Source organism: Manis pentadactyla, chromosome 3, assembly GCF_030020395.1.
Source record: "Manis pentadactyla isolate mManPen7 chromosome 3, mManPen7.hap1, whole genome shotgun sequence".
Lineage (NCBI taxonomy): Eukaryota > Metazoa > Chordata > Mammalia > Pholidota > Manidae > Manis > Manis pentadactyla.
In genome coordinates this window covers 73,795,907-73,822,950 of record NC_080021.1, presented here as the reverse complement: position 1 = coordinate 73,822,950, position 27,044 = coordinate 73,795,907, and the positions used below count along the sequence as shown (strand labels likewise).

General features: G+C 39.1%; 1 protein-coding gene and 1 pseudogene across 1 annotated transcript in view; both read left to right on the top strand.

Annotated features, from left to right (window-relative positions):
• Positions 1 to 27,044, top strand: part of NKAIN3 (sodium/potassium transporting ATPase interacting 3) — a 617,710-nt gene that overhangs the window by 565,990 nt on the left and 24,676 nt on the right. The window contains exon 5 of the mRNA XM_036907519.2: positions 15,835 to 15,895. Coding sequence (XP_036763414.1) covers positions 15,835 to 15,895 — 61 coding nt within the window. The remainder of the gene's footprint in view (positions 1 to 15,834; positions 15,896 to 27,044) is intronic.
• Positions 3,302 to 14,716, top strand: LOC118923549 (bridging integrator 2-like; annotated as a pseudogene).

Here is a 27,044-nt window from a genome sequence, read left to right as displayed (position 1 = left end):
GCTGGTGCACCTTGGTACTGTGGACAGCATCTCATACAGAATTTCCTGGAGCCTTTTCGGAACTGGGCCACAATATCTTCAGTCTCATTCTGACTCCTGTTTAAGGAGGTGGAGTTAGGTAGAACTGACTGCATCTGCTAATTTAGCCCAGGGGATCATAGTATCTGCCACATTTCACTAGGTGGAGCTGTCAAATATGTCTCTCAAACAAATTAAGAAGCCTGTGAAAACTCTATTTAATTACAGAAGAGCAGGCTTCCATATTGCAAAATGTCGCCCCTCAAATCCAATAGAGACATATGAGCAGAGGAATGTCTATCTTTCTCTTGGATTCTCCTGAGCTCTATAAACACTACTTATCCACACAGAGCTCTACCTGCAACAAGGGACTGAAGAGTCTATTGAGATGGTGAAAGCAGTGTCCATAAAACACAAGGCTCCAGACTGCCACTTGTAAATGTCCCCTCAAGAGCTCTCTTATTGGCTGAGCCAACTCCTCAGTGGGAGGCAGGTAGGCAATGGATAGACATGTGGATCTGTATGTCCCTGGGGCAGTGCCTGACTGCCTGAGCATGGGGCTCAGAGCACAGCTGCTCTGCCATCCACTGCCTTCCAATGGATGCTCTGAGGAATCTGGTTCTCAACACATACCATTTGGTGATGGACATCCCACTGTTGGGCTGTGCAGTCTAGGGGCAAGCTGCATTTGAGGGTATGTTTGCAGAAATGTCTCTCCTGAGACCCTGAGGGCACCCCAAAATGGAAGGGCACAAAAAAGAGTCAGGAGGTTCTAATAAGTTAGTGAGCAGATTCTAAATGAGTCCTAAGAGCAAGAGGTTTAAGTTGCCAGAGTGAAATCAACAGGTCAAGATGGGAACAAGGGACAGAAGGTCAAACAAGCAAGCCTGAGGCCAATCGGAGTAGACACAGGCAGAGGGCTGTTGCCCAAGCCCAGCTTTTACTCGTTTCCTGGACCTGACTTCATTTAAAGGGTCAGGGAAGGAGGAGGCAGATTTCGATAAAATCTGGAATATTTATAAGTCCCCAGAGCCATAAAGACACATATGCTCGCCCAAGATGCTGGGTGCCACATTCTGACACTATCACAAGAGCAGTTCTTTATTCCCAAACTACATTTATTTTAATCTCACACATTTAAAAACTGTTTTGGTTTACATTGAGGACTGTAAAATCGGTAAAAGCTAGATGAAATTTTTCTTAATAGAGACATTTTTCTTTAAATTACTTCATTACACTCAGATGCTATGACCCTACCAAACTATTCACATAATACCATTAAGGAATTACTGAATTTGGTGGTGGACGCTTGGAAAATACCTAAATGAAATGATCTACTTAAACAGCTACCTTTATTTATTATGTCTTTGTTTGTCTTTTTGTTTGAAGGACACTATAAATCTTCAACAACTTGTCACTGGAAATGCATTGAGGATAATGTTCTTTGCGAGTCAGAGTAGATTTGCGTCTTCTGTGATGTTGCTCAGCTGGCTTGCGCTGAGTGTCTGCATCACAAAAGCTTGTCATTAAAAGGCTTATCTTCCCGGGGAAAAGCCAGCAAACCATTTGTTTTCCACTTTGACTGTCTACACAAGTGCTTCCCATACACGTAAGGGCAATAAATCCCCAAAGCCTGAATGTGGTGCTGTTGCTATTGTGCATTTTTATGGTCATCGTGGAGAAAACAAGTTATTTCCATATTCATTGATTCATTTGGAGCCCAGGGTGCCAGTGGGATGTGTAGAAGATTGAACCAAATGTCTTCAAATAATTTCAGGCTTCACTTGGCATAGGACACTTCCATGAACAGACATAACTCAGATTCCAGATTCCTGAAGGAAAGAATGAGGCAGTTTGATTATAAAAACAAATAGGTTAGGACTTACTAAGATTCACACTCTTCCCAGAGTGATCCCAATAAATAAAAAGCCAGTGCCCCCTAGGACTTTTTCCCCTGAGGCTCTGAGCCCCTAGACTTCTGCTGGCCACGTAGGAGAAACAGATGGGAGTGAGTGACATTTGCATGGAAAAGCCCTCCTGGGAGCTGTAGAGGAAGAAATGTGTCCTCATGGTGCTGAGCGATAAGCCAGTCCACCAGCTGCCTGTTCTCCCATCTCAGAGCTTTCTGATAACTCCCTAGAAAGCAAAGATACTCCTGCTGCCCAGCCCAAAAACTGAGGGTGAGCCATTGCACAAAACTGAACCCCTATCCTTTCTAGAAGATGGACTCAGAAGATTCCCAAGTTAGTAACCACATGTTATGTGTCTGGACTTCCAACTGACTGCCAGCCTGATATGACAAACAGGCATGTGGAATCCAGGCTTGCTGTGAGAGAAGGAATACTACCATTCCTTCTGAAAGCCACTGTATCACTGCCATAATGTGGCTGAAAATCCTTACTCCATATTATTTCTTCATAAAGCAGTATGTACATGGGACTACATTTTCAATGTACTCCAAATGTTCAGTTTCATGTAAACCTAACCAATAGTAAACCTATGAGTGAAAATGGCCTAATATCCCTGTTCTTTCTATGTGCTTATGTTTCATTCATCTAAGATGGTACAATCATTGATTTGTTCTTGCCTTTATGCATGATCCAGTTAGCATCAACACAAAGCAGAAAGATCTGTGGACCTTATCAAATAAGGACAATAGCTACTGATACACATGGGCAGAGCAAGCTCTTACTCTGGCTGAGTGACACGGAGACACATGTGGGAATTTCAGGGTGCTAACATGCTGGAATTCTGAAATTCATCCCCTTTATTCCAGTCATGCTGATTTCCCTCCCACACTTTGCTTTGAAATACTATACTTCTAATCCTCTATTTGTTCAAAAACATTTAATGAGTACCTTCTTTGTACCAGGCAAAGTACTAAGTGTCAGAAATGGAAAGTTAAGTCAAGAAAAAGTTCTCACTTTGAAATAGCCTGGTGGTGGAGACAGACATTCCAATAGGTGGGGATAATCATGTGAAACGTGCCTTAAATCAGGGAATATGAGGGGGTGCCAAAGTAGGGGAAGGGGCTGGTCCTCTTCCTGAAGGAACCAGGTGGGACTCACAGAGGATGTGGGCTTTGCGTCAGCTTTCTCAGAGGGCTCCTGCCTTTATGGACCTAGTCAGAAGATCACAAACACACACATAGCTGTGATCCAAATACTGGAAACTACCATCAGAGACACAAAAACAAAGTGCTGAGAAAGTCAGACTAGAGGTGTATCCACTGGTGAGATCAAAGACATTTACAACAGGGCTTAAAGGATGAAAAGGTTTCTACAAGCAGAGATGTGAGAACAGGTTAGGGGTCATGGGCAAGCAAAGAATGAACCAGCACTCAGGCTCATGGCAGAGAATACTGCAGGATTTGCCTTGACATCCAGGTTGAAGCAGGATTATAGAGGGCTTAGAATAGATAAAAAGGCGTGTGTGCTTAGACAGGCAAAATGATCTTTGTTGACTATTACTCCAAACTGTGGATCATGATTTAAGGAAGAGCTTATTCTCACTGGAATACAAACATGTTGTAATAATGCCCACTTTTTTTTTTTTCGATAATTATTTTTTATTGAAGGGTAGTTGACACACAGTATTACATTAGTTTCAGGTGTACAACACAGTGATTCAACATTTATATACATGATAATTCTAGGTACCAGCTATCACCATACCAAGTTGTTACAATATTTTGACTATATTCCTTATGCTATACATTACATCCCGGTTACTTATTTATTTTAAAATTGGAAGTGTGTTTATATATACATATATATATATATAATTTTTGTGTGTGTGTGTGAGGGCATCTCTCATATTTATTGATCAAATGGTTGTTAACAACAATAAAATTCTGTATGGGGGGTCAATACTCAATGCACAATCATTAATCCACCCCAAGCCTAATTTTCATCAGTCTCCAATCTTCTGATGCATAATGAACAAGTTCTTACATGGAGTAAAAATTCTTACATAGTGAATAAGTTACATGGTGAACATTAGAGGGCAGTCATCACAGAAGCTTTTGGTTTTGCTCATGCATTATGAACTATAAACAGTCAGTTCAAATATGAATATTCATTTGATTTTTATACTTGATTTATATGTGGATACCACATTTCTCTATTATTATTATTTTTAATAAAATGCTGAAGTGGTAGGTAGATATGAGATAAAGGTAGAAAACAGAGTTTAGTGTTGTAAGAGAGCAAATGTAGATGATCAGCTGTGTGTCTGTAGACTATGTGTTAATCTGCGCTAGACGAGGGCAATAAACATCCACGTATGCAGAAGATTTCTCTCAGAACATGAGGGGGGAGGTTCTAAGCCTCACCTCTGCTGATCCCCATTTTCTCACCTGATGGCCCCCTGCGACTGTGCCTGTCTTAGGTTGTTCCTCCCTTGAGGAATCTTACCCGTCTCTGGCTAACCAGTCATCTTCCGGGGCCATACAGGGAAATGTAAAGTTGGTAAGTGAGAGAGAAGCCTTATTGTTTGAAATGGTTAGCTTTTTACTTCTTTGCATATTTATGCCCTGTGGCTTCAATGCCCAGCATTTGTCTTGAGGTGTCTTTACCACTTGGAAGAATTATGATACTCGGTAAATTCGACATGTGGCACGAATTCTATTTAAGGGTTGTAATTAGGTAGGAATAAGAAAAGCTATAGAAGTAGCAGGCGGAAGAAAACCTGGGAAGATTGATTATTTCTTTGACATATCTTCTTGTAGAGTAACTTCAGCATGGATAGGTTTTAAACTACTAATTAAATTGTGCACACACATTAACATAATAGGAGTACAGTTATGTAACCAAAGCATACCTGTAATTACCAGCCATCTCCAGTGAAACCAAGAAAACCAGTTAGGCACCTTAGGCATTTGTGAAAACTTATCTGTGATATGGTGGATATTGTCCAACTGAACTTGAACAGTCTGAGAGAATTCAGATAAATTAAAACAACCCATTCCTGGGGACTGTTCACATCCCATATGTTCTTTTAACAGTAAATAGTCTGTGGTTGTAAGATTTTGGAGTGCTACAATTTGCACTTCTCCTAATTCTTGGTTGATTCCAACAGTATAGATCTAGTCAAATTTGTTGTTTTACTGTCTGCACAGGCCAGCTTAGATATCTCCTTCATCCTTCCCATGGCAAGTCCAGGAACTGGTGGGATGAGTGCATCTACAGCTGTAGCAGTGCGTGGATCTTTGTTGGGGTTTTTTGATGATCATCTTCTGGCATGAGTCTTCCAGAGAGTGCTGATGTTGGAAGTTCTTTTTCATATCGTATCTTAGTTCATTTTTGGGGTAGCCCAACTAGGCTTTGATTCTCTGTATAAACACAAACAGACCCTTTGCCTACACTTTTATATGCCCTTTATATCATTGTGTAGAACTCATTGGAGGTCACCACACAGGAACTGCTTTTTTTTTTTTATCATTAATCTACACTTATATGACGAATACTTTGTTTACTAGGCCCTCCGCTATACCAGGTCCCCCCTATATACTCCTTTACAGTCACTGTCCATCAGCGTAGCAAAATGTTGTAGAATCACTACTTGTCTTCTCTGTGTTGTACAGCCCTCCCCTTTCTCCCACCCCGCTATGGATGCTAATCTTAATACCCCCCTTTTTCTCCCCCCCCTTATCCCTCCCTACCCACCCATCCTCCCCAGTCCCTTTCCCTTTGGTACCTGTTAGTCCATTCTTGAGTTCTGTGATTCTGCTGCTGTTTTGTTCCTTCAGTTTTTCCTTTGTTCTTATACTCCACAGATGAGTGAAATCATTTGGTATTTCTCTTTCTCTGCTTGGCTTGTTTCACTGAGCATAATACCCTCCAGCTCCATCCATGTTGCTGCAAATGGTAGGATTTGCCCTTTTCTTATGGCTGAGTACTATTCCATTATGTATATGTACCACATCTTCTTTATCCATTCATCTATAGATGGACATTTAGGTTGCTTCCAATTCTTGGCTATTGTAAATAGTGCTGCGATAAACATAGGGGTACATTGGTCTTTCTCATACTTGATTGCTGCATTCTTAGGGTAAATTCCTAGGAGTGCAATTCCTGTGTCAAATGATATGTCTGTTTTGAGCATTTTGATGTACCTCCATACTGTTTTCCACAATGGTTGAACTAATTTACATTCCTACCAGCAGTGTAGGAGGGTTCCCCTTTCTCCACAGCCTCGCCAACATTTGTTGTTGTTTGTCTTTTGGATGTCAGCCATCTTTACTGGTGTGAGGTGATACCTCATTGTAGTTTTAATTTACATTTCTCTGATAATTAGCGATGTGGAGCATCTTTTCATGTGTCTGTTGGCCATCTGTATTTCTTTTTTGGAGAACCGTCTGTTCAGTTCCTCTGCCCATTTTTTAATTGGGTTATTTGTTTTTGGTTTGTTGGGGCGTGTGAGCTCTTTATATATTCTGGACGTCAAGCCTTTATCGGATGTGTCAATAATGCCCACTTTTAAAAAACAACTAAAACACCCCATTGACCTCACACTTTCTGTGGCTATTATCCATTCTCTACTTTCCCTTTCAGCAAAGCTCCTTGAAGGAATTATTGACAGTCTATTTTTCCCTCCAAGCCACTCTGATCAAATTTTTGCCCCACTGTCCACTGAACAACTCCCATCGAGGCCGCCCATGTCCTCCACGTTGCTCAGGCCAGTACTCAGGGCTCAGGGCTCCAGTCCTTGACTTACCAGAGGGCACTGACACAGCTGGTTACCTGTGTTTCTTCTATTACTTGACCTCTCAGGCCTTTTCAGTCTCCTTTGCTGGTTTCTTACTTTTCTCCAGCCTCTAACTGTCATAATGTTCCAGATCTTCATCCTTTCCTGTCACTTCATTCACTTTCTTAGTGATCTAATTCAGTCACATCGCTTTCAGTACCATCTTGAGATACACTAATAACTTCCAAATTTATAATCACTCTTTACCTGTGCAATTTCTCAGGGCTGTGCTCCCAGCAAGCCACCATTTGGAATGAGGTAACTTCTCCTCCATCACATCCCCAAAAAGAACAGGCTTGCATCCCCTTGCTATGAAAGAGGCTCAGCATCCTCTCCCAGAGTACAACCCACAGTGTGTGCAGGGCTCCATCACAGCTCATGGGGCATGGCGAACGCAGCAAAGAGGTGTGAAGCTCTTGTCAGCTGCTTAGCTGTGAGTAATAAAGTCTTTGTCTTTGACTAGCACCCATGAAATAGAAACAGGCTAACTTGTTGGCTTAGGGGTAAAATCTCCAACTCTGCACAGTTCTTGGCATTAGGTAGCTATGCTTTCTTTTATAGGTAAATTCACAGCTTAGCCCAAATGAATTACACACAGAAGCTTTCTACTCACAAATGTTCAACTTAATGACTTCATGGGGATAAAGCTCTACACAGAGAGAGGTGTGTCAGCCTCTGCCTGACTCCCATAGGTAGCTTTGGCCAAGACTTTCACACAGTCATTTTGAACTTGAGGAAAATTTGACTAACAAAGAGTATTTAGAACCCAGTGTTAAACAGAGAAACTTCAGTCATTCCTGAAGAATTCACTTGGGCTTTAACATTTAAATGTTGATGTGACTGCCGGGAGATCAGGAAAGTAGTTAGGGAGATGGGTTTTGTTCAGGATCCTTTCGGCTTCCCTCGCACCCTCCGATCCTCTCTCCCTAAGGCTGGGCCTGTGCCAGCTCTCCTCCCTGAGCTCCTCAGAAGAGATTTTCTCATCCAGTATTTCACCTAAAAGTGAACCTGTAAGATACCCATGACTCGTTTCCTGGGTTCATTCTTACTAAGATCCATAGCCAGCAGGTCGCATAGCCAATGGCTGTGATCCTAGTGTCTGCATGTGTGAAACCTAGCCCTGACTCTTCCTATACAAGGCCTGCAGGCCGGAGCAAATCGAGCCCACATACACATCCTACTTGCAAAAACTAATCAATCCCTTATACAGAAAGTGGTGTTGGAACCTAGTTTTATGTCATCTGCGTTCACTTAATATATGAAAACAGATGGAATTTATGCAGTCAGAATTTACAATACAGAGGAGAAAATCATTTAAATGTTGTAACTACAGAGAAGGATGGCTTTAATAGAAGACAAGAAAGGTGTCAATAAAATGAATGACTCTTTCAGAACTACATTAAAAGCAGAAATAACCAGGATTATCCTGGTATTATTTACTTTTTGTGTCGTTGCTCTTGGCAAGAATGCATTTTATTCCATTTCTTGGAGATAAGCAGAAAGCTACAGGAACTATTTCAACTCATATTCTGGGAAACCAAGAAATACACAACACTCAGCCATCTACAGATTGGTGATTAACATGATGTCTAGACAAGTTCTCATGAGAATGTTATTATTAATTAAACAGCAGTTTGGTTAATCACAATAGCAAAAGTAATTTGGGAATAAATATTTTATTAGTGTATCCATCAATAAAGCAAAAGTAAAAGGATTTATCTTAATTAATTCATTTATTATAATGTTGACATTATGTCTGGCATATTCTGTTTCAGGGCCTGGAGCGTGATCTCATATTTCTATTATGGTCTGTCTTTATCTTACTCTTTCCAGCTAATGGTACTGTATATTTCAATTACCTAGCCAAAATTCCTTTTGTCATCTATCAAGATATTATTAAGGTCCATTAGTAAAGAGTTGGATGTGACAAATTTTCTGTTGCTATACACATTTTTCTGTTCTTTTAAAACTAAGTGTTCTCACATTTCATTGGTAAAAAAAAAAATTCACTGAATAGGGAAGGATATTGTGCTGTCACTGTGATTAAGAAGCTAATCTCTCTTTTTATCAGTCAAAAGACTCATTGAAGAAAGGAGAAATAAATATATTAACCAGTTCTCTTCAGTATAGGCAAGGAATCTTTTCAGAAAACATAGTTAATCTAATATGTTAGCATAATTCATAACCTTAAAAGTACAAGGACAAATACAAGACAAATAAACTTAAGTGAAAACATATTTCTGGAAAAAAATTATTCAAACAAGCTTACTCTCTTTTGCCTTTATAAAATAACATCTATACAAGCTTCTGAGTTAGTGAACACTTGGAAATTTGGGGAGAGTGGCCTGCTTAACAAGGGCATAGAGGCTCCACACCCTTTCCCCATACCTTGCCCCATGCATTTATTCCATCTGCCTGTTTCTGAGTTGCTGTATATATTTTTATAAAACCAGTAATCCAGCAGATGGCTACAAGCTATCCAAGGACCTGAAGAACTTTGTGAGTGCAAAGTAATGCATGAAAGTTCAAAGAAAGTGTTAGAAACCTTGCAGGAGGCCGACAACAATGAGTGGGATGTTCATGAGGAGCTGAAGGCCATCCTAGGGAATAGCAATCTTCATTGGGAAGACCATAAAGAAAAATTAGCTGACCAGGCTTGGAGAACCATGGAAAACTATGTAGCCCAGATTAGCAATATTAAGAAAAGAATCATTAAATGGTGTCAGAAACTAATGGACCATGACAGTTCCTGACACCACCTGGAGGCAGTGCAGGATGCCAAGAAAGAGGAGGCCAATACTGCCAAGGCAGAGAAAAATAGTGTTTGAAGATCTGAACCAGGATCAACTAGAGGAGCTACCTATTCTTTATAAGTAGTCTTATTGGCTATTAAGTGACTATTTTCTAAAATAGTTCCTACTTGAGGGACATCTTCTACAGGGAGATGAGCAAGCTGAATCATGATCTGTACAAGGTGGTGAGCAAACTGGAGAAGTGACAGTTCAACAAAGTCCTTGTGGTGAAAGAAGCAGATGCTCTTCAGTCATCTCTCCCCAGTTCAAACATCTAAAATCCCCTTCCCTCTCACCTCACTTACCAGTCCCTCCACACATTCCTTAAAGAGTGAGAGGGAATCCATCTCAGGAGTGAAGAAGAGCGGGCACCTAATCCTGCCCGGGAGAAAGCAACTCCGAGATCAAAGAAGAGCCCTTAAAAGATAAAGAAATAGAGGAGGGAGAGGTTGAATCAAGCTCCTCTGAAGAGGATGAGCCTCTGAAAGCCTGCAGTGACCCACTCAGGCCCAGCTTTCTCTTACCATGAAGGGTGGCAAGTCCCAGGAGGAGGCTTTCCCTGGCTCCCCAGCTCCAACACCAGGCAGAGCACTGACCCCTTCAGAGCCACCTTCATCTCTCCCAGAAATAGTCTTCCAAACCTGTACCTCACGTGAAGGATATGCACAACCAAAGAATAGAGCCTCAATCGAGAGGACCTCATACCCCCTAACAGGCCTCCTCCATCCAGGCTGCTCCCAGCCCAGGCCTTCCTCAGGAAACATACCCTCTAACCCTATGACTTCTGAACAGGGTTCACCCATCAACCCCAGGGCCTTCTTGGGGTCTGAGACTCCAAGTACTAGGGCCCCCTTAGAAGCCTCCCCTGACCCATAGCCCCCAGAGAAGCCAATGAGAACTCTTGAGGCCAGAGAAGAGGAAAACACAATCTGGGTGCAGAAGAACATTGCCCTTCCTCTACCCCATTATTTCTCAGGTTGCTTCAGTCTGGCAAGTCAAGAAAGATGGAAGACAAAAAAGGGAACAGTAAGCTTATCTCACTGACTACCCTGAGAGCCAAGGTCTTCAGCTTCATGGTTCCAGAAGAGAGTAATATCATGGCATTCGAGCCTCAAGAAGAGGATCTACAATTCAAAATGGCCAACGCCTCCCCATACACACACCTCCACAGAGAAGCTCCTCAGGCAGAGGGTATATAAATCAGCGCAACTCCATATCCAGCATGCATTTCTCAAACAGTAGGAATGCTGGTAATCTCTAAAGACCTAGTATTAATGTAAGGTGAAGAGCAGACTTAGGGGAGGAAGGGACGCAGGTTTGGGAGAAGAGACTTAAGGAATATTTAATTCAGGTTTTAGAATTATTAGAATAACAAAACTTTACATATTAATTAAAGTGAGCCTAAAATGTCAATGAAACGAAAAGCATCTGTAGACACAGACACTTGTCTACACAGAGACACATAACCACAGATAGAGTATAGTGAACAAATCTTTGACCATTTATTTTGCAAGACTTAATGCCAAAAGAACAGATTTTCCGATTGTTAAATAAAATTTTATTTTATTTTAAAAAGTACATCTATGATCATATTCTTATGCATTCCTTTCAACTTGTGCAAAGTCTCGCTCTAATCCAAAACCTGTCCCTAAAAAACTTATTCAAATAATGAAATCAGGACTATAAAACTTATATTTGTTTTTTCAGTGTTAGCCATCTGGTCAACCCCTTTCTGTTTGGCCTGGAAGGAAACTTGCATTAGAATCATTAAAAAGTTTCCAGCAAAAAAAAAAATTTTTATTTTATATGATAAAGTTTCCTTACAGGGTGCTTAGATTGATATCCTTAGATGTATAAATATGTAACAAAGCAATGTATGGTTCAGCAATTAGCAGTTAATGTTTTCCAAGCCTCTTATGAAAACTGGAAGGCAAACCAGAGGTGGGTAGGGTGAATTTACTTTTAGGTCAAAATTTCTCTTTCAAGATGGGATTTTTTTCAACTGCATCAAATTAACTCTATATATTGATATATCAGAACAATGTTTCAGCATTGAGATCACTAAGTTTGTTCTCAAGGGGCCCTATCATCAATCCTTTGGCCTTTTCCTTCCAGTAAATGCCAATAAACCAACCAGTAAATGCTGATGGACCCAGCATGCCAAATGAATTGAGTTAATGTTAGAAAACACCAAAATGTGTCCTCTGTCAAAGAGTCTAATAATATGTTAATACATACTTTAGACATTGTTGTCATCTCCAAAGATATCTATAAAGACCAAATAATAATTTATCTTACTTCAAATCAATGCAAAGGTATAGGTAGGAGCACTATACTTTTTTCTAAAGAAGTATAGTCTATTAGAAAAGAAGAGAAATAAAGGCCTTTAGCTTTACACTAGAAAAGTCCTGTAGCACTCAACATTTTTATTTATCTTTGCTTACCTTCCACCAACATGAATGAAAAAATGTACTTTGCAAGATTTAACTTACCCGAGTTTGCTGTAGAGGAAAAATTATTGGAATACAAAAGCTATCAAGCAGCTTTGGGCTAACTATTCAATAAACCACTTCCAAGATAAAATACACATTGTAGCATCTAAATTTCTGGCTGTAAGCAAGGTAATAAAACTAGTTCAGAACTTTTTCAATTGAAACATGATTCATCCATTTGAATACTGCCCTTCTCCTCGCAGTACAGCTGGAAAAGGCACAGAGGATCAGCCATCTTTGTCACACTGGATAGGAGACTCTTGATCTATTTGGCTGTCACTTGGTCTAGCTCTTTAGGGTTCAGAAGAAATCTGATTTGCCTGCATTTATGTTACTGGAACTCATGTGACCTGGACTAACTGAACTGTCTTTTAAGCAAAAGGGTCATCTTCAAATTAAGGTCTCTGAAGTAAAGCATATGATCCAAAGAGGTACAAAAAAATAATCCAAAGTAGAAAGAAATGAACAAGATAATCCATGGGAGCCTGGGATTCAAGTTCACAAATGCAGTAGGCAGAATACTGGCCCCCAAAAGATGTCCATGCCCTAACCTCCAAAGGGAAATGAATTAAGGTTGCAGATGGGATTAAGGTTGCTAATCATCTGACCTTAAAACAAGGAGATAGTTCTGGATTACAGGTGGGTCCAATCTAATCACAAGGGTCCTTGAAAGTGGAACAAAATGGCAGAAAGAGAAACAGTCATGGCTGCATGGAGGACTAAGGTCAAGGTTGCTGACCTTGAAAATGGAAAAATGGGATTTTTTCCACAAGCCAAGGAATGCAGACATCTTCCAGATGCTGAAAAATGCAAGGAAATAGACTGTCCCAGGTTTTCCAGTAGAAGGTCAGCCTTGCTGACACCTTGATTTTAGCCCAATGAGATGGATTTCAAACTTCTGACCTCCAGAACTATAAAGTAATAAATTCATGTTGTTTTAATCTACTGTGTTTGTGGTTATTTCTTACAGCAGCAATAGAACATTGACATAAGAAAGTTCTTGATTTACACACACACACACACACACACACACACACACACACACATATATCTTTAAAGAAGAGCCCACCAAGAAATCAGAAGCTGTTTTGTTGGCAGATGCCTTCCAATATATGGTTTACTAAGAAAATGAGTTATGAAGTCACGACTATCACTTGCTGACAAAAAGAAAAAACTGCAACAAATGTAGCAAAGGGTTAGTATGTATATCCATAAGACCTCACAGAAATTAATGAAAACAATATTAAATTAATAAATGGGGAAAGGACTTCTGTAGGTATTTCAGAAAAAAATATATATAAATGGTAATAAAATATAAAAATGTTTCAAATGAAATAAAGCTATTGCAAATTAAATAAATGAAGATTTCTTTTGTCTGTTATACTGGCATGTATTTTTGAAATGAAAAATCCTATGCTACTAATGGTATGAACAAGCCAGCATTGTTATGCACTGCTGTAGTAGGATTAGTATAACTGGTGAAAAAAACTTTTTAAAAGCAATTTTAAAATGTGTGAAACAAGAATAAAAATATTTATGGCACTTCTGGGTTTTAGATAATCCAAAATACAAGAAAGCATGAATATATTCATCATAAAAGCATGATATGAAAACGTTGAAAACAGCTTTCAATAATAGGAAATTGCTTAAATACATTACATTTAAGTTATGAAAATTCATATAGTCATTCATAATTAAGCTTGTGAAAAGTATTGATTTGGATCATGAAAGTATAATCAGGGTACATAACAACTATGAGAAAAAAGACTGAAAGAAAGTCCATTAGGAAGTTTTTAGTTATGAGATCATAGGGTATTTCTTTCTTTTGTATGAGCTGATCTATCGAGACTTCGTAGAATATAATCAAAAGGCAATTTTATTCTCTCTCACTTCTCCTTCAAGTGTATGCTGTGCCCTCCATCTACCCTACCCTTTGGGTCACATTTCAGGCAGAACTTAGAGCTCTTTTGTTCCCTCATGGATATTAAAAAGTCCAGCCCAAGTCAGCACAAACTCTCATCTACTTAAAGCTCTTCCTTGGCCTGGGCCTAATTTCAACTTGCAAATCTGGGTGAGGAAGGGACCAGTGGCTGTTTTCTCCAATTCCTACTCCACTTCTCTCTGTGCTCACTAGCTGCTCTGGGTTACTCCCCGGAAGAAGTGAAGGAAGAATCATGGGAGAAGAGTGAGGTCTCACAGGCTGGTTCGGTCATAATCCAGCAGGGGGTGGCCCTCTGGGGGTAACAGATCCTAGATGTGGATTCTTCCCTTTGTGGAGTACTTTTTGAGTTCTTCAAAGTCCACCCCATCCCTGCTTCAGGATCCTCACCTGCTTCTCTAGATAATCCACCTCTGGCCGCTGCTCAACACAACTACTCACCTGTAACCAAAGTGCCCACACCCATCTTCCGAGGCACGGCCTGGTGGGCAGTGCACTCGGTTGTGGTTCTACGCCAGGTCAGCACAGCCAGCGCTCTGCTGAAGGCCTTACCGCCCAGGCAAAGGGCCCACGTGCACATGCCCGCCCTGCTGACCCCTCCTGCCCTGCTGCCAAAAGACCCTGTAGCTCCCACCCCTCACCTTTGTCTTTTCCAAGTGAGTCAGGGGCCAAGCCCCTGTGTACCTCAAATTACGAAAAACTGGCAAGTTCCTGAAGCGATTCTCTGATGTACTCCCTCACTTGGTTTGAGAATAGAAGAGGGCCCCTGTGGGGGAGGCTTTGGTTCTCTGGAAACTCTTTCTCCAAGACCTTCTCACTCCCTAACCCCTCACCTTCCCAGGGACGTTGCAGCCTTAGTCTAGACAATCTGGAGGCTGATGACAAATTCAGGCTCCTAATCTACATGGACAGATCGAACACCAGACACGTTGTTCTCTGCATTGGAAACTTCAGCCTTAGAGAAGGGGGACTACCAGACAAGTTTCCTTTCCAGATGTTATTTTATGAGGGGCCAGGTGGAGGGGTGGGGGTGGGGGGCAGGCTTTCACAGTGGAGAGAAAGGCTAGAAGACAGGCTATACAGCTGCTATTGAAATGTCTTTTTCATCAAAGTATTTATCAGAGTAATGTTAGACTGGGTTAGTTTCACTGACAATTTGTACTCTAGGAACTATAGTGTCTTGGCTTCATAGAATAAAAATTGCTTTCTCATTATAATAAGTGCAGAAAACAACATGAAGAGTGAGAAAGCCTACATTCTGGTACCTGCATTTAGTCTTTTAACCACTAGCATCCGAAGTATCAATTAGCTCCTACTTTAGTTTCTGACTAATGATCTGAAGTTAATGCATTTTCTTATGATAAAATTAACAAAACAACTTATTATTTAAATAGAATTTACATTCTACAGGCTTTTTGAATAATTAAGTAAATGATTGGTATTTAATTCACAACAAACATATTTTGATTCTTTCTGTGGCTATTAAACACCAAAATATTTGTATTAATGAGTGCTACTCCAAATTGCTGTATAAATAGTCAAAACTTAAAAAAATGTATGTTCTAAATAATCTGTGGTGATTTTAAAATATAAGAATTATAAATCCCAAATCAAAATTTAAGGGAAATATCCAGAAAATATTTCCCATCCCTGTGTACATTTTTAGAAAACTATTAAAGCTATGTAGAAATAAAAACTCTTTAAAAATCACAGCTATTATTTTTTAAAAAGATTTTTTTCTATTACAAATTCATAGACATTACTCTTTTATATTCTTTACCTACTGGATTATATAGGCTTTTTGATTATTTGGGATAGATTCTCAAAGTATTTTTTTCTTTTGCAGTTGGTTGGTTTTGTGTATGCCTGTTATGTGATCAGTATTTTCATGGAAGAAGAGGACACCTGTAAGTACTATTCTCTCTCTCTGTGAGTTTATTTTGGTTGAGAGCTTCCAAAACTCATTATTCCAGGGCTATGAAATCTTTCATATTTGGAACTTAAAATACTTGAACTCAACATAGTGAAGCTACAATTAGATGCTTGCAAACCAAACTGTGCACAAATAGGTGCACTAAATTTTGCCAATTCTTGGTCTGTGTTGTGTGGAAGGATTCCCAGAGACACCAAGGCCTGCAGACTGCTGTCTTAGCATGTCTTAGTCACTTTTCCTGAGACCTAAACATTACGCTGAGGAGAAAAGAAGGGGTTGTTTTGTCCTCCACCAATTGTAAGTAAGCTGTAATTCTTGCCAAATTGTATGAATGGTTGAATCTAACTAATAGCAATAACATCAATACAATAAATTAGAGCAAGAAATACATATACATAAACTATGTGAGAAAATTTTAAATGATAATCTTCGAGGTGAGGTGTTTAAATAAAAAAAGAGATTCTATAAAAGAATTAATTGACATACTAAAAAGTCATGAGGTTACCTTCATGTTTTAGCAGAACACTCAGGGAAAAAAAAAAAAGTGACACGTGACCTGAAATTCAGTGGATGAAAATATCACAACAAAAGTCAACAACTGGCATTTATTGAGTACCTGCTAATGTATAAGGCACTTCTTGACACATCTCTGTTATGAGCTTACATAATTCCAAAGGAAATTTTGATTGACTTTTTAAAAATAAAAATTAGATAAATCACACCCAACCATCCTGAAGACTTGGTTACATCACTGCAGTTATTGTCTTTCCTAAAAAATTGTTGACTTTTCTAAAAAATGAAGATAAATATCTGGATAACCATTATAACTTCTAGTATACAACTCCAAAGGGGTCTGATGAATGTATCCCACCAAATAGATTTCATGCATTGCATAGGAACTGGACTCCAGTTGACAATGAGGATTTACTTAACCAACTGGAAGAAATATTTAGACCCTGAGTTTAAACTTATCAGGCCATGAAAAGATGTGAACACAATGCATCATATCTTTTATGTTTGCTTGGGGGCATGTGATTTTTTTTTTAATGCTAGAGAAGCCAGAAAGTTTAGGACATTTCAAAAGTGTTGCTGTAATGACAACACTTCCCACTATGAGGTTAACTTCAAAAAGTACAGGAACTCCACTCATGGTTCCACAATCTGATCTGGTTAATGTATAGAAAATCCACAGCACGTTTCCACCTCACAGCGAAGACAGGCTGTATAGTCAAAAACAACTGGCTGAGTATGAACAATTTTAACAGGAGATCATTAGAATTTGAGGCTGAATAAATACTTCAAAACAAAGATACATTGATTGATAAATTCCAGCTGAATCCCTTATCACTTACTTTTGATTAGCTACCAAAAGTGTCCTCGTGAACTCACTGCAGACTCTCAAATGATGCTAATGCTCCATCCTGTCTTACTGCATGAGAAAAGGCAGATTAATCAATAGTCTTCTTTTATCTAGTAGAATAAATATACAAAGAACTTTTCCTTGAAGCTTGTGATTTTAAGCAAAACTTGAAAATGCAAAATGACATGCAAAATAAAAGGCTCATCTAAATTGATTTTGACCTTCCATCCGCCTTCTTTGAGAGTAATAATGTCAGTGTACGTGTATTTTATTGCTACTGGCAGATATTTGCAGTTCCATTGATTTTGGTGTCTTTTGTTAGCTTAAGTTTCTCTATAGAAATCTCTGAATCAGCTATTTTAATACTGATAAAACTGGAATTGAAACAGCTGCTAGCAGCCTATTCTATTAATGGTTTAATTCTAGTGTTTGTTATTAAGGCCATACATTAAGTTACCAAGAGACATCTGGATACAGTAGTTTTGTTACCACCAATTCAAATAACACTTAGAGCCAGAAAGAGTCTTCGCTGCTCAAAACAAAGTAAATATGTCCTAGACCAACTTGACATGATAATCTTTGGGAAGAAAGATAACAGCAAAGAGCAATCCCAAACCTTTTAGTCTGATAGTTCTCAAGTGAGTGCAATTTTACATTTTTTATTGAGAGAAGTAGGAATCAAAAGTGCAGTTATAATTAAATTGTCCCAGAGTCTTCAGAAGGCAGATGTGAGCAAAAAGAAATGTCTGAAACCAATGTCAATGATCTCATAGACTAGTACAATTTGTGCCAACACTTATCTTTTAGGTGCAGTAATGAACTGCCCTCTGGATACGACATTATCAACACACAGTCAAGAAGATGTGTCCCTTGCATTGTTTTTCCAAAATTTAACTATACAATAATAAAATAATGCTGGTAGCTTTCCAATTTGCTTAAGTATACTTCTGGAAAGCTTACTCTGAAATGTAACTACAAATATATAATGTAATGTCACAGTATTTTGGCAGCAATACATCATTTATCATTTCAATTCCTATTCTAACTAATGAAAATCCCTGCATTATTCAAAATGCAAAGTTAAGCCTTGTTCTCAGACCAAGAGCTGTCAGCCAGCCTTAAAAATTAATAGCAGCTACCTGCTGCTCTCCTCTGCACTGCTCAAGTGGTTCTATGAGACTAACATTTCAGCTGATGGACATTTCTGAAGGGTAACAAACACTTGAGGAAACATTTATTTCCAGCCACCCATCTTCTTAGTTACCTGTCAGCCTCTTTTGCTGTTTCTTTTAAAGAGTATGATTGCAAGTCAAAGACAATAAGATAAAAAGCTCACAAAAGGAAGAATGCTGCTAGGTGGATTAATACTTTTCATCATTCATTCTAATGAAAAAGCCTATCTGTATCTCTCTGCTTCATTTTTTAATATCCATCAATCTCTATGAACACTTTTGTGAAACCAGGATATTGGGAATCTGTAATCATAAAAACCTGTCGACATCTTGTTTGTGAACCATCTACTGCTGAAAATGAACTTGTAGGCTTGTTACTACCTTGTCAGACTTACTAAAAAGAATGTTTTTTAATGCAGGGAAGTGTAGAGGCAAGGCAAAAGATGCTGCAAAATAGTATTAACTTGTATAAATATTGCCAGTTTCCAGAGAATCTATTGCTACCTCTACTCCTGACACTAGGTTGCAAATTGCAATAGAGATATCCATTTGTGTTGCAAAGGCCAATCTAGGTTGTCTCTGTTGTATTCATATATACACACATGTATATATGGGAGAAAAGTATTGAACGCCCTAGAGCTAGTTTTTGAAAAAGAGATGAACCCACTAGATGTGGGCTCAGTATTTTACATTGAAAAGTTCAAAATAGCTCACTATGCAAATATTTGACCCTTAATAGTACACTTTTTGAAAATTTTTCATCGTAAGAAAACTTGGCTCTTGGAAAAACATTCCATATCTCTACTGTCCTTGAGGTTTCCCGCAGGCTGGTGTTCATGTATTTGCCTGACTGCCCATGAATTCCTTTTATGAGGATAAGGTCATATTATCATAGCAATGATGTGAATTGGAAATAAAAATAAACCCTATCTCTTTCTATGAATTTACTAGAGCAGCTAATGGTACAGAAACTGATTTTTCTCAATGTTAATTTCCAAGTTTCCTTTTCTTGCTATGTAATGTATCAGAAGCCTTAGAGAAGTAGAGTGAACCAAAGGTCAGGCAGTAGAGGAAGGAGAGAAAGCAGCAGAAACCTGGATGATCCTTAGAATAGAAAACTGGTTCATTGTCTTGTGAACATTATAATATATAAATATTTAAGGGTAGTGGGAAAGGAGAGCTTTATGAGAGTCAAAGATGGCAAAATGCATGAGACTCAGGTAAGGGTGATCCTGCAGTCAACATTTCAAAGGAGTCACAATAGTTACCCAATAAGCCACTGGTTTTCAGACAGTATAGATTTCTTTAGTAACTGTCTGGTGAGTTGTGTATTAACTATCCTTACCACATCTTAGATTTAGGGTAGAGCCTGAAGCATTTCCCCTAATTTGTTGAGAAGACTCTACCAAATAGCTACAAGATTACTAGCTAATCTTCCCACTAGAACAGAAGATCTATGAGGTCAGGATCTTTATTTGTTCCCTGACACAATAGCCTAGAAAATGCCTTGCACATAGTAACCAATAAAGAAGTGATCATTGAATTTACACAGTTAGGTAAATTCTCTTAGCCTAGCAACTCATTGTTCAAAATGGATTTCAATACCCCAAGGCTCTTAATTTTGATGAAATGATACTCCCTTACATTTAGAATTTAGTGAAATGCCTGATGCATTTACAAGTATTTAGATTTGGCAAAGGGAGGTCCTGTGTCTCTTTAACATAATTGGATGGATTTTAAGTAATTTTGAAGTCAACATATAGGGAGATGGATTAAACCTCAACTATTCCACATCAGAGCCAGAGCTTATTAACCTTATCAAGTCCTGGACAAGATATCATGGAGGGAACAGATGCACCCACAGAATAACAGAAAGGTAGATGCACTCACAGAATGAACTCAGTGCAAAATATGGCCAAGCAGACAGACCCACTGTCAAAAAGTTGAGACCACTAGGTTGGTGACCTTGGCAGCACAGAACAGGCCCCTCGCTACAGGGCTATGGTTCAGAGACAGGCTTCTGGTCCTTGGGCAGGTGATCAAGACAGTCTCTCTCAGTAATAGGTATGTTAATTAACTAGCCGGTGGGAATTACTTCACAACGTATATATATCAAACCATCCTGTTGTAAACTTTAAGTATATTATAACTTTATTTGTCAATTATACTTCAGAAAAGCTGAAAAAAAGAGACAGTATCATAACAAACAAATACCCAAACCATTGAATCAAGTGGGGAATTTCCACAGGCACAAGATAGAAAAGAACCAGCTCCAAAGTGCTAAACTCTGCATGAAGTAGAGCCTAGACTCCTGCCTATCTCACTAAGCCAGGCCTCCTATAATTCACTAGGGACTATCCACAGCCATATTTTCTACCCTCCTCCCTTCCTCATATCCGGCCACATGTGTGGCCCTAATTCCACCAAGCTCTTCCAAGCCACCTTCCCCTGGTAACTCCCTAACTTATATACATTCTTCAGATCTCGCCTTAAAGACCTCTCCCCAGATTTGGCCACTTCCCTCTCACCGTCTCCAGGCTAGATGAGGGCACCAGCATGGTATACTGTTATATGTTTTCATTGCACTGTACTTTTTCCTTGGAAACATTTAACACAACTGTAATTTTTAAAAGCCATAATCTCCCCAGGGCCCAGCCAATTTCCTGACATAATGGGCACTTTAGACAACAGATAATGAGTGAGTATTGAATGAATAATGGTATGAACAAATGGACTCAGAAGTGGTTAGGATTTTCATCAGCAGAGTAGGGGAATAAAGATCTTCCTTCTCTATTTTCTATACCCTTTTACATGAATGACCACTCCTCACATGAGATAGAAACTCAGGCATACCCAAACCAATGAATTTGGCAAAGGGAGGTCCTGTGTCTCTTTAACATAATTGGATGGATTTTAAGTAATTTCGAAGGCAACATATAGGGAGATGGATTAAACCTCAACTATTCCACAACAGAGCCAGAGCTTATTAACCTTATCAAGTCCTGGACAAGATATCATGGAGGGAATTATGAGATAATACTCCTCCTCACATGAGATAGAAACTCAGGCATGTTCCTTGACTTTTTGGTCAACTGCCATATCCAAACAGTTGCCAAGTGGGCAATGTCACCTCCTTTCATGTAACTAATGACTCCTACATGTTCCCTTTCTTCCCAAAGACACCCTCTTCCCGGAGACTCAGTAAACCCTAAGCATGTTTCTGAACCTGTGTTGGGCGTATTTGTTAGTTAACTGAATTCTCCACTTAGAGAGGTTAGAGACTATGTCTTACCCATCCTAGGGTCCCAGTACCTGTTTCAATGTCTGGAACATCAAAGCAAATAAGTGCATATTTGCTGTCTTTATATTACCTCATATTTCTTTCCTCACACCTTATGAAAATTTAAATTCCCCATTCTCTGAACTATAGAAAAAAAATCTAATGAATTCACAATAAGATGTAAATAGTTTATGCACTTAAGTTCCCTAGAAATTTTCATTGGCTACTGATTGTGGCCCATTTTGACAGAAAGTTGATCCCAGTAAGCACACCCCAGCGGGGATTTAATTTTCTATGTTTCCACTTGAAACTGGATGTTAGAAATAATTTAAATGCAGGTGGTCCTAACTCTGCCAATATCTAGCTCTGTGCCCAGTCACAAATCCAGACACGTTTTAGGGATCCCAAAGGCACTCTGAGCTCTGACAGTACAGCTCCGTGGATGGTGCCCGTAGCTTATCTCAGCGTGCAATCAAGTCCATCACATTTTCTTCATTCATTTACAAATGGTGAGCATGGGCAGCTGTTGAAGACATCCTGATCTCTCAGCTCCAGATTAACAATCAATGAAGTGTGAAGCATGGCCTCCCGCCTTCAAGCACATTTGACACAGAGGCATGTGCCTGCTCACAAAAGGCACAGTCCACGCCCCTACGTCCCTGAGGCAGACAGGTGGGAGTGCTGGGGCCAGCCTTCCCAGCAGCACCAGGCTGTGCCGCCTGCCTTAAGCCTTCAAGTGGAGGAGAAAGAATGAAGGATTTGGTATCCAGATAGTGCCAAGTGGAAGATGAGGGAATCGGGAACCAGATGTAATTATGAGGGAGCAAAGTAACAAAAACTTCACACCCTCATGGCACCCTGAGTGCACAGTGAGGAAAAATGGGCATGAGGATTTATATGTATCTTGAGCAGTGGCTTTATTCTGGGTTATTTATTAGTGGGAAAATTCAGGAGTCCAGGGGAAGAGCAGCTGACAGCAACTGACAGGGTCCCCTGTGTTTCCATTTTCATTATAAATTCAATATCCTTATCCCAACCCACCCCCTATTTGTCCTTGCCCTGGGCTTGTTCTGCCGCCCCACTGCATGTTCCTCGACCCCTCAGGTCTTTGCAGCTGCCCCTCAGCTGCCCACGGAGGCATGAAAGAGGCCGTCCCCCTGTCCTGTGGCTTTTGGAGCTTTTATGTTCATCTTTCTAATATTCAGGCACCTTGCTCCATTAGAGACTCTCTCTCTCTCTCTCTCCTCCTTCCCTCCCTTCTCTCTGCCCAGTTTCTTCCTCCTAGCGGATGTTTTTCCTCAGCTCATGAAAAATGTCACATAATTTTTTTAAAAAGAAATGAAAACAGAAATTGCCCTGACTCCCCACCTGGTGTACATTTACCTTCCCCTTCTCACATGCTTCCCTCCACATCCGGCTTTTCTACAAAGTACTCCACCCTTAGAGTGTTCTTGCCTCCTATTCCCTGTCAGTCCACTGCTGTCAGGCTTTCTGTCCTGTATTATCACTGACACGCTCTCTCAAAGTCCGGCGACAGCCTCCTAATTGTCAAATTCACTTAGAGCTTATCAAGCTTTATTATAATTGATGGTTTTGGTCACTGTTGACTGCTCCTTCCTTGAAAATGTTCTTTTCTGGATTTCTAAGCAATCCCATCTTTAGAGTTTTGCCAAGCAATCCTATCTCTTGAACAGCACTAATTTTACCAATTACAAGTTATTTCTAACATACTTATGCAAGTTAAGCAGCTTTCTGTGGCAGACACAGGTTACAAATTTTAAGGACTTGCCCTGCATTTAGAGCGATTTATCATTAAGTCCTTAAACTGTTAACTTGCCAATCCTAGTATATAGTTTATATTCCCACTGTTATACTGAAGCAGATTAAGTAAAATCAGACAGTAAAACAGAATCATTTTAAACTATGACAAAACAATAAAACAAATGTTTATCCCTTTTAGATAACAAAATGACACATAATATTCTCAAGAGCTATATTCTTAGACCAAATGTTTAATGGAAATCTAATTTTATAATTCCTTTAAAGAAATGTCATACAAGTAACCAACAATAAAAGGCATATACAAGATACTCATCTTCATGTGCTTTATTCTAAGTACTGTATTGACTAAAAAAGAAATAATTTAGTGTTCTTTCTGGGCAGCAACAATTGAAACTGAAATCTAACTGAATTATTTAGGAGAATTCACATATTTGGATGCCCACATGAAAAAAAAGTAAGGGAGAAATAAAAGCATTTTCCTCTCCTTCTAAGTTGTATGACGTACCAGGTAAATTAATTCTAAATTATACCTAAGTAGTCTTTCAGTTTGATCCACATTTTTTCCCCCTTATGGAAGGAACTACGAGCTCTCTTCCTTGTTCTCTTTTTCTCTCTCTGTCTCCCTCTCTCTCTTGGTCTTGCTTGCTCTTTCTTTGATTTTAAGAATAGAAAGTCTAGATTGGAGTTGATGGTGTATTTTGAGAACAGCTTCCTTTGCTACATACAGTTTGATAAACTGCACAGCCTGTAACATTCCCCTACCTTGTTCACTGAATTCTATCTTCACAAATTTTGTAAGAGCTGTGTGAAAGCTTGGTCAGACCCTGACCATCTACTCAATACAACTATTTGTTCTTTTCCTGGTACACAGCTGTACTCATTTCCCAGCTTACCTGCAGTTAAGTGTCCCTGAAATTGACTTCTAGCTCATAGACTGTGAGCAGAAGGGATACTCCCATTTCCAGGCCTGGTCCCTAACTAACTTCTCCATGTGATTCTCCATGTTCTTCTACTTTCTACCTGTTGGATACCGACAAGCACAGAATCTTTGGAAGCCTTCTCCATGTTCTTCTACTTTCTACCTGTTGGATACCGACAAGCACAGAATCTTTGGAAGCCATGTGTTTTAAAATGGTGGAACCACAGTGTTGAAGGACTTGAGTCACTGGGTCATTGCTTGGAGGAGAGCTGGCCACATAAGTTGAGAACAGGAAATGAGTGCTTTTGAGGCACAAGGTGCTGAGAAGCCGCCAAGAGTGTATGGTCAGGGAAGGGTTCTGAAACAGAAATAGGCAGGAGTTCTTTACCACTGAAGGGGAGGAGAGCATTTCAGGCATCCCACAAAATGCAAGTGCCGCCCGTGTGCATGGGAAGGTCTCTTGCAGGAGATGGCACAGAAGCTGGAACTGAAAGAAAAAGGAGGTTGTGAGGGGGTAGCTGAGGAGGAGAGCATTCCTGGCAGAAGGAACAGCAGGTGCGCGGGGCTGTGACTTCAGGAGCAGCTTCATACTGGACGTTCTGGAGAGTCGAAAGGTAATCTGCTGACTCACAGAAGAGTACTGAACTAAAAGGCAGCTTGCATCAGGGACTTATTTCACAGAGCCTTCCTGTGTTGAGCAGAAGGCTAGCTGAAAATGACGAGGAGCATACTAGTTGTTCACATGTTGTGAGAAAAGAGAGTGCACAGCTTGGACTGAAGTTTTTTCTTTTCCTTCACTTTTATATTTGCCTCATTTCCTATTTATTCATCTACATGTTTACTCGGGAAAGTAAATTAAATCTGTGCCTTTTTTATTTAAGAAAAACAAAGACTTTTAGTTACTAGTTTTAAAGTTGAAGCCAAGGTGCCATATTGTGTTTTCATCCTAATTGAGACAATAAAGGTGCAAGAGAACAGGCGAAGGCATAGTTTCCCTAGGACTTTGTCTCTGTATTTTCTGATGTCTGTGAGAGAAGCTTTTCTGCACAATGAATTCTATTTATATCTTATTCAGGGTTTAAAATCACTATGCAATTTATTAAAGTGACATTTTTTAAAACCTGGTTTTTTTCTTAGGCTCTATATGCAACATAGAATTTTAGTACTCCATTTATAAATCTAACAAATTTTAATAATCACTTTTTGGGGATTTTTGGTCTCTTTTTCTGGTGGTAAAATAAACATAATATAAAATTAACCATATGAGCACTTTTAATTGTATAATTAAATGGCATTAAATATATTCACAATGTCATGCAACTGCCACCACCACCCATTTCCAGAACTTTGTCATCATCCCAAATAGAAACTCTGTGCTAGAAATAATAACTCCCCGTCTCCCTCTCCCCCGCCCTCTGATAACCTCTATTCTACTTTCTATCTCTACGTATTTACCTATTCCAGGTACCTCATAAATGGAATCATACAATATTTGTCCTTTTGTGTCTGACTTATTTCATTTGCCATGTTTTCAAGATTCATCCACCTTGTAGCATATATCAGAATTTAATTCCTTTTTAAGGCTGAATAATATCCCATTAAACTTATAATTACTATTTGATCTCCTTAAATTCAGGAATCTAAATTCCTTTAAATTATCTGTTCCATTTACAATTTAAACTGAAGTTCTTTAAACATTTAGCTTACATTCATGAGTTCATTGTAGCTATCGTTCTTTTGAAGTCCTTCAAATATTAGCCCTAATAAACAAAACATTGTTTTTTAAGCTATTCTGGAAAGTTAATAAATCTAATAAGGTTATATGTATATTAAATCCATGTTTTTAAATATTACACAAATTAAAATTTTTTTCCAATGTCTTTCAATCTAAATATCAGAAGTGTAAAATTAATTACCCACTTCAACTTTTTCATGGCTTTTACAGAGTCAATCTCCTTGGAGATTCTGATTATGTTAAGAATCACAAAGACTTTACACACCAAGTAAACACAGGTTATCCCAATGATTACAGAATCATAATCTACACTTCATAAAAAAGTATTGGAATTGTGGAATTTGCCTACTTTATTCTCTCTACAGTCAATGCCCTGTATTGGGAAGGCATTTCTGCAATAAGTAGGCACCTCAAACAATTTGAGGTTGCTACATGTTGAGGGATTTTCACTTGGGAAACAGTACTTAAATTCCAAAGGGATTCTAACTTTCTACTAATGGATTTACAGATTTTTTTTTTAATAGTTGATGGAACAAGAGGAGATCTTATTCCATACACTTCAATGTGATTAATTTAACAGGCCACAGTGCCAGGACTCAGATGCCATTAGATTTGAGGAGACAGAAGACTTACCTCCTATTAAGAGGCTCTTTTTAGTTGGTTTTATACACTAATTCTTTAAAACATTGTAATGTTGTCCCATGTGATTCTACAGATGATTTGTTGACATTCTATTTCTTTCAATCGTACTGCCTCATAGAATTCTGCATTATTTCTGTATTCTAGGTAGGTTGCCAATTTTTGTAGACATTTAAATGTTTGATTGGATTCTGCATTTCTCTCATATCTCTTCTTGTTCTGAGGTCATCAACTTG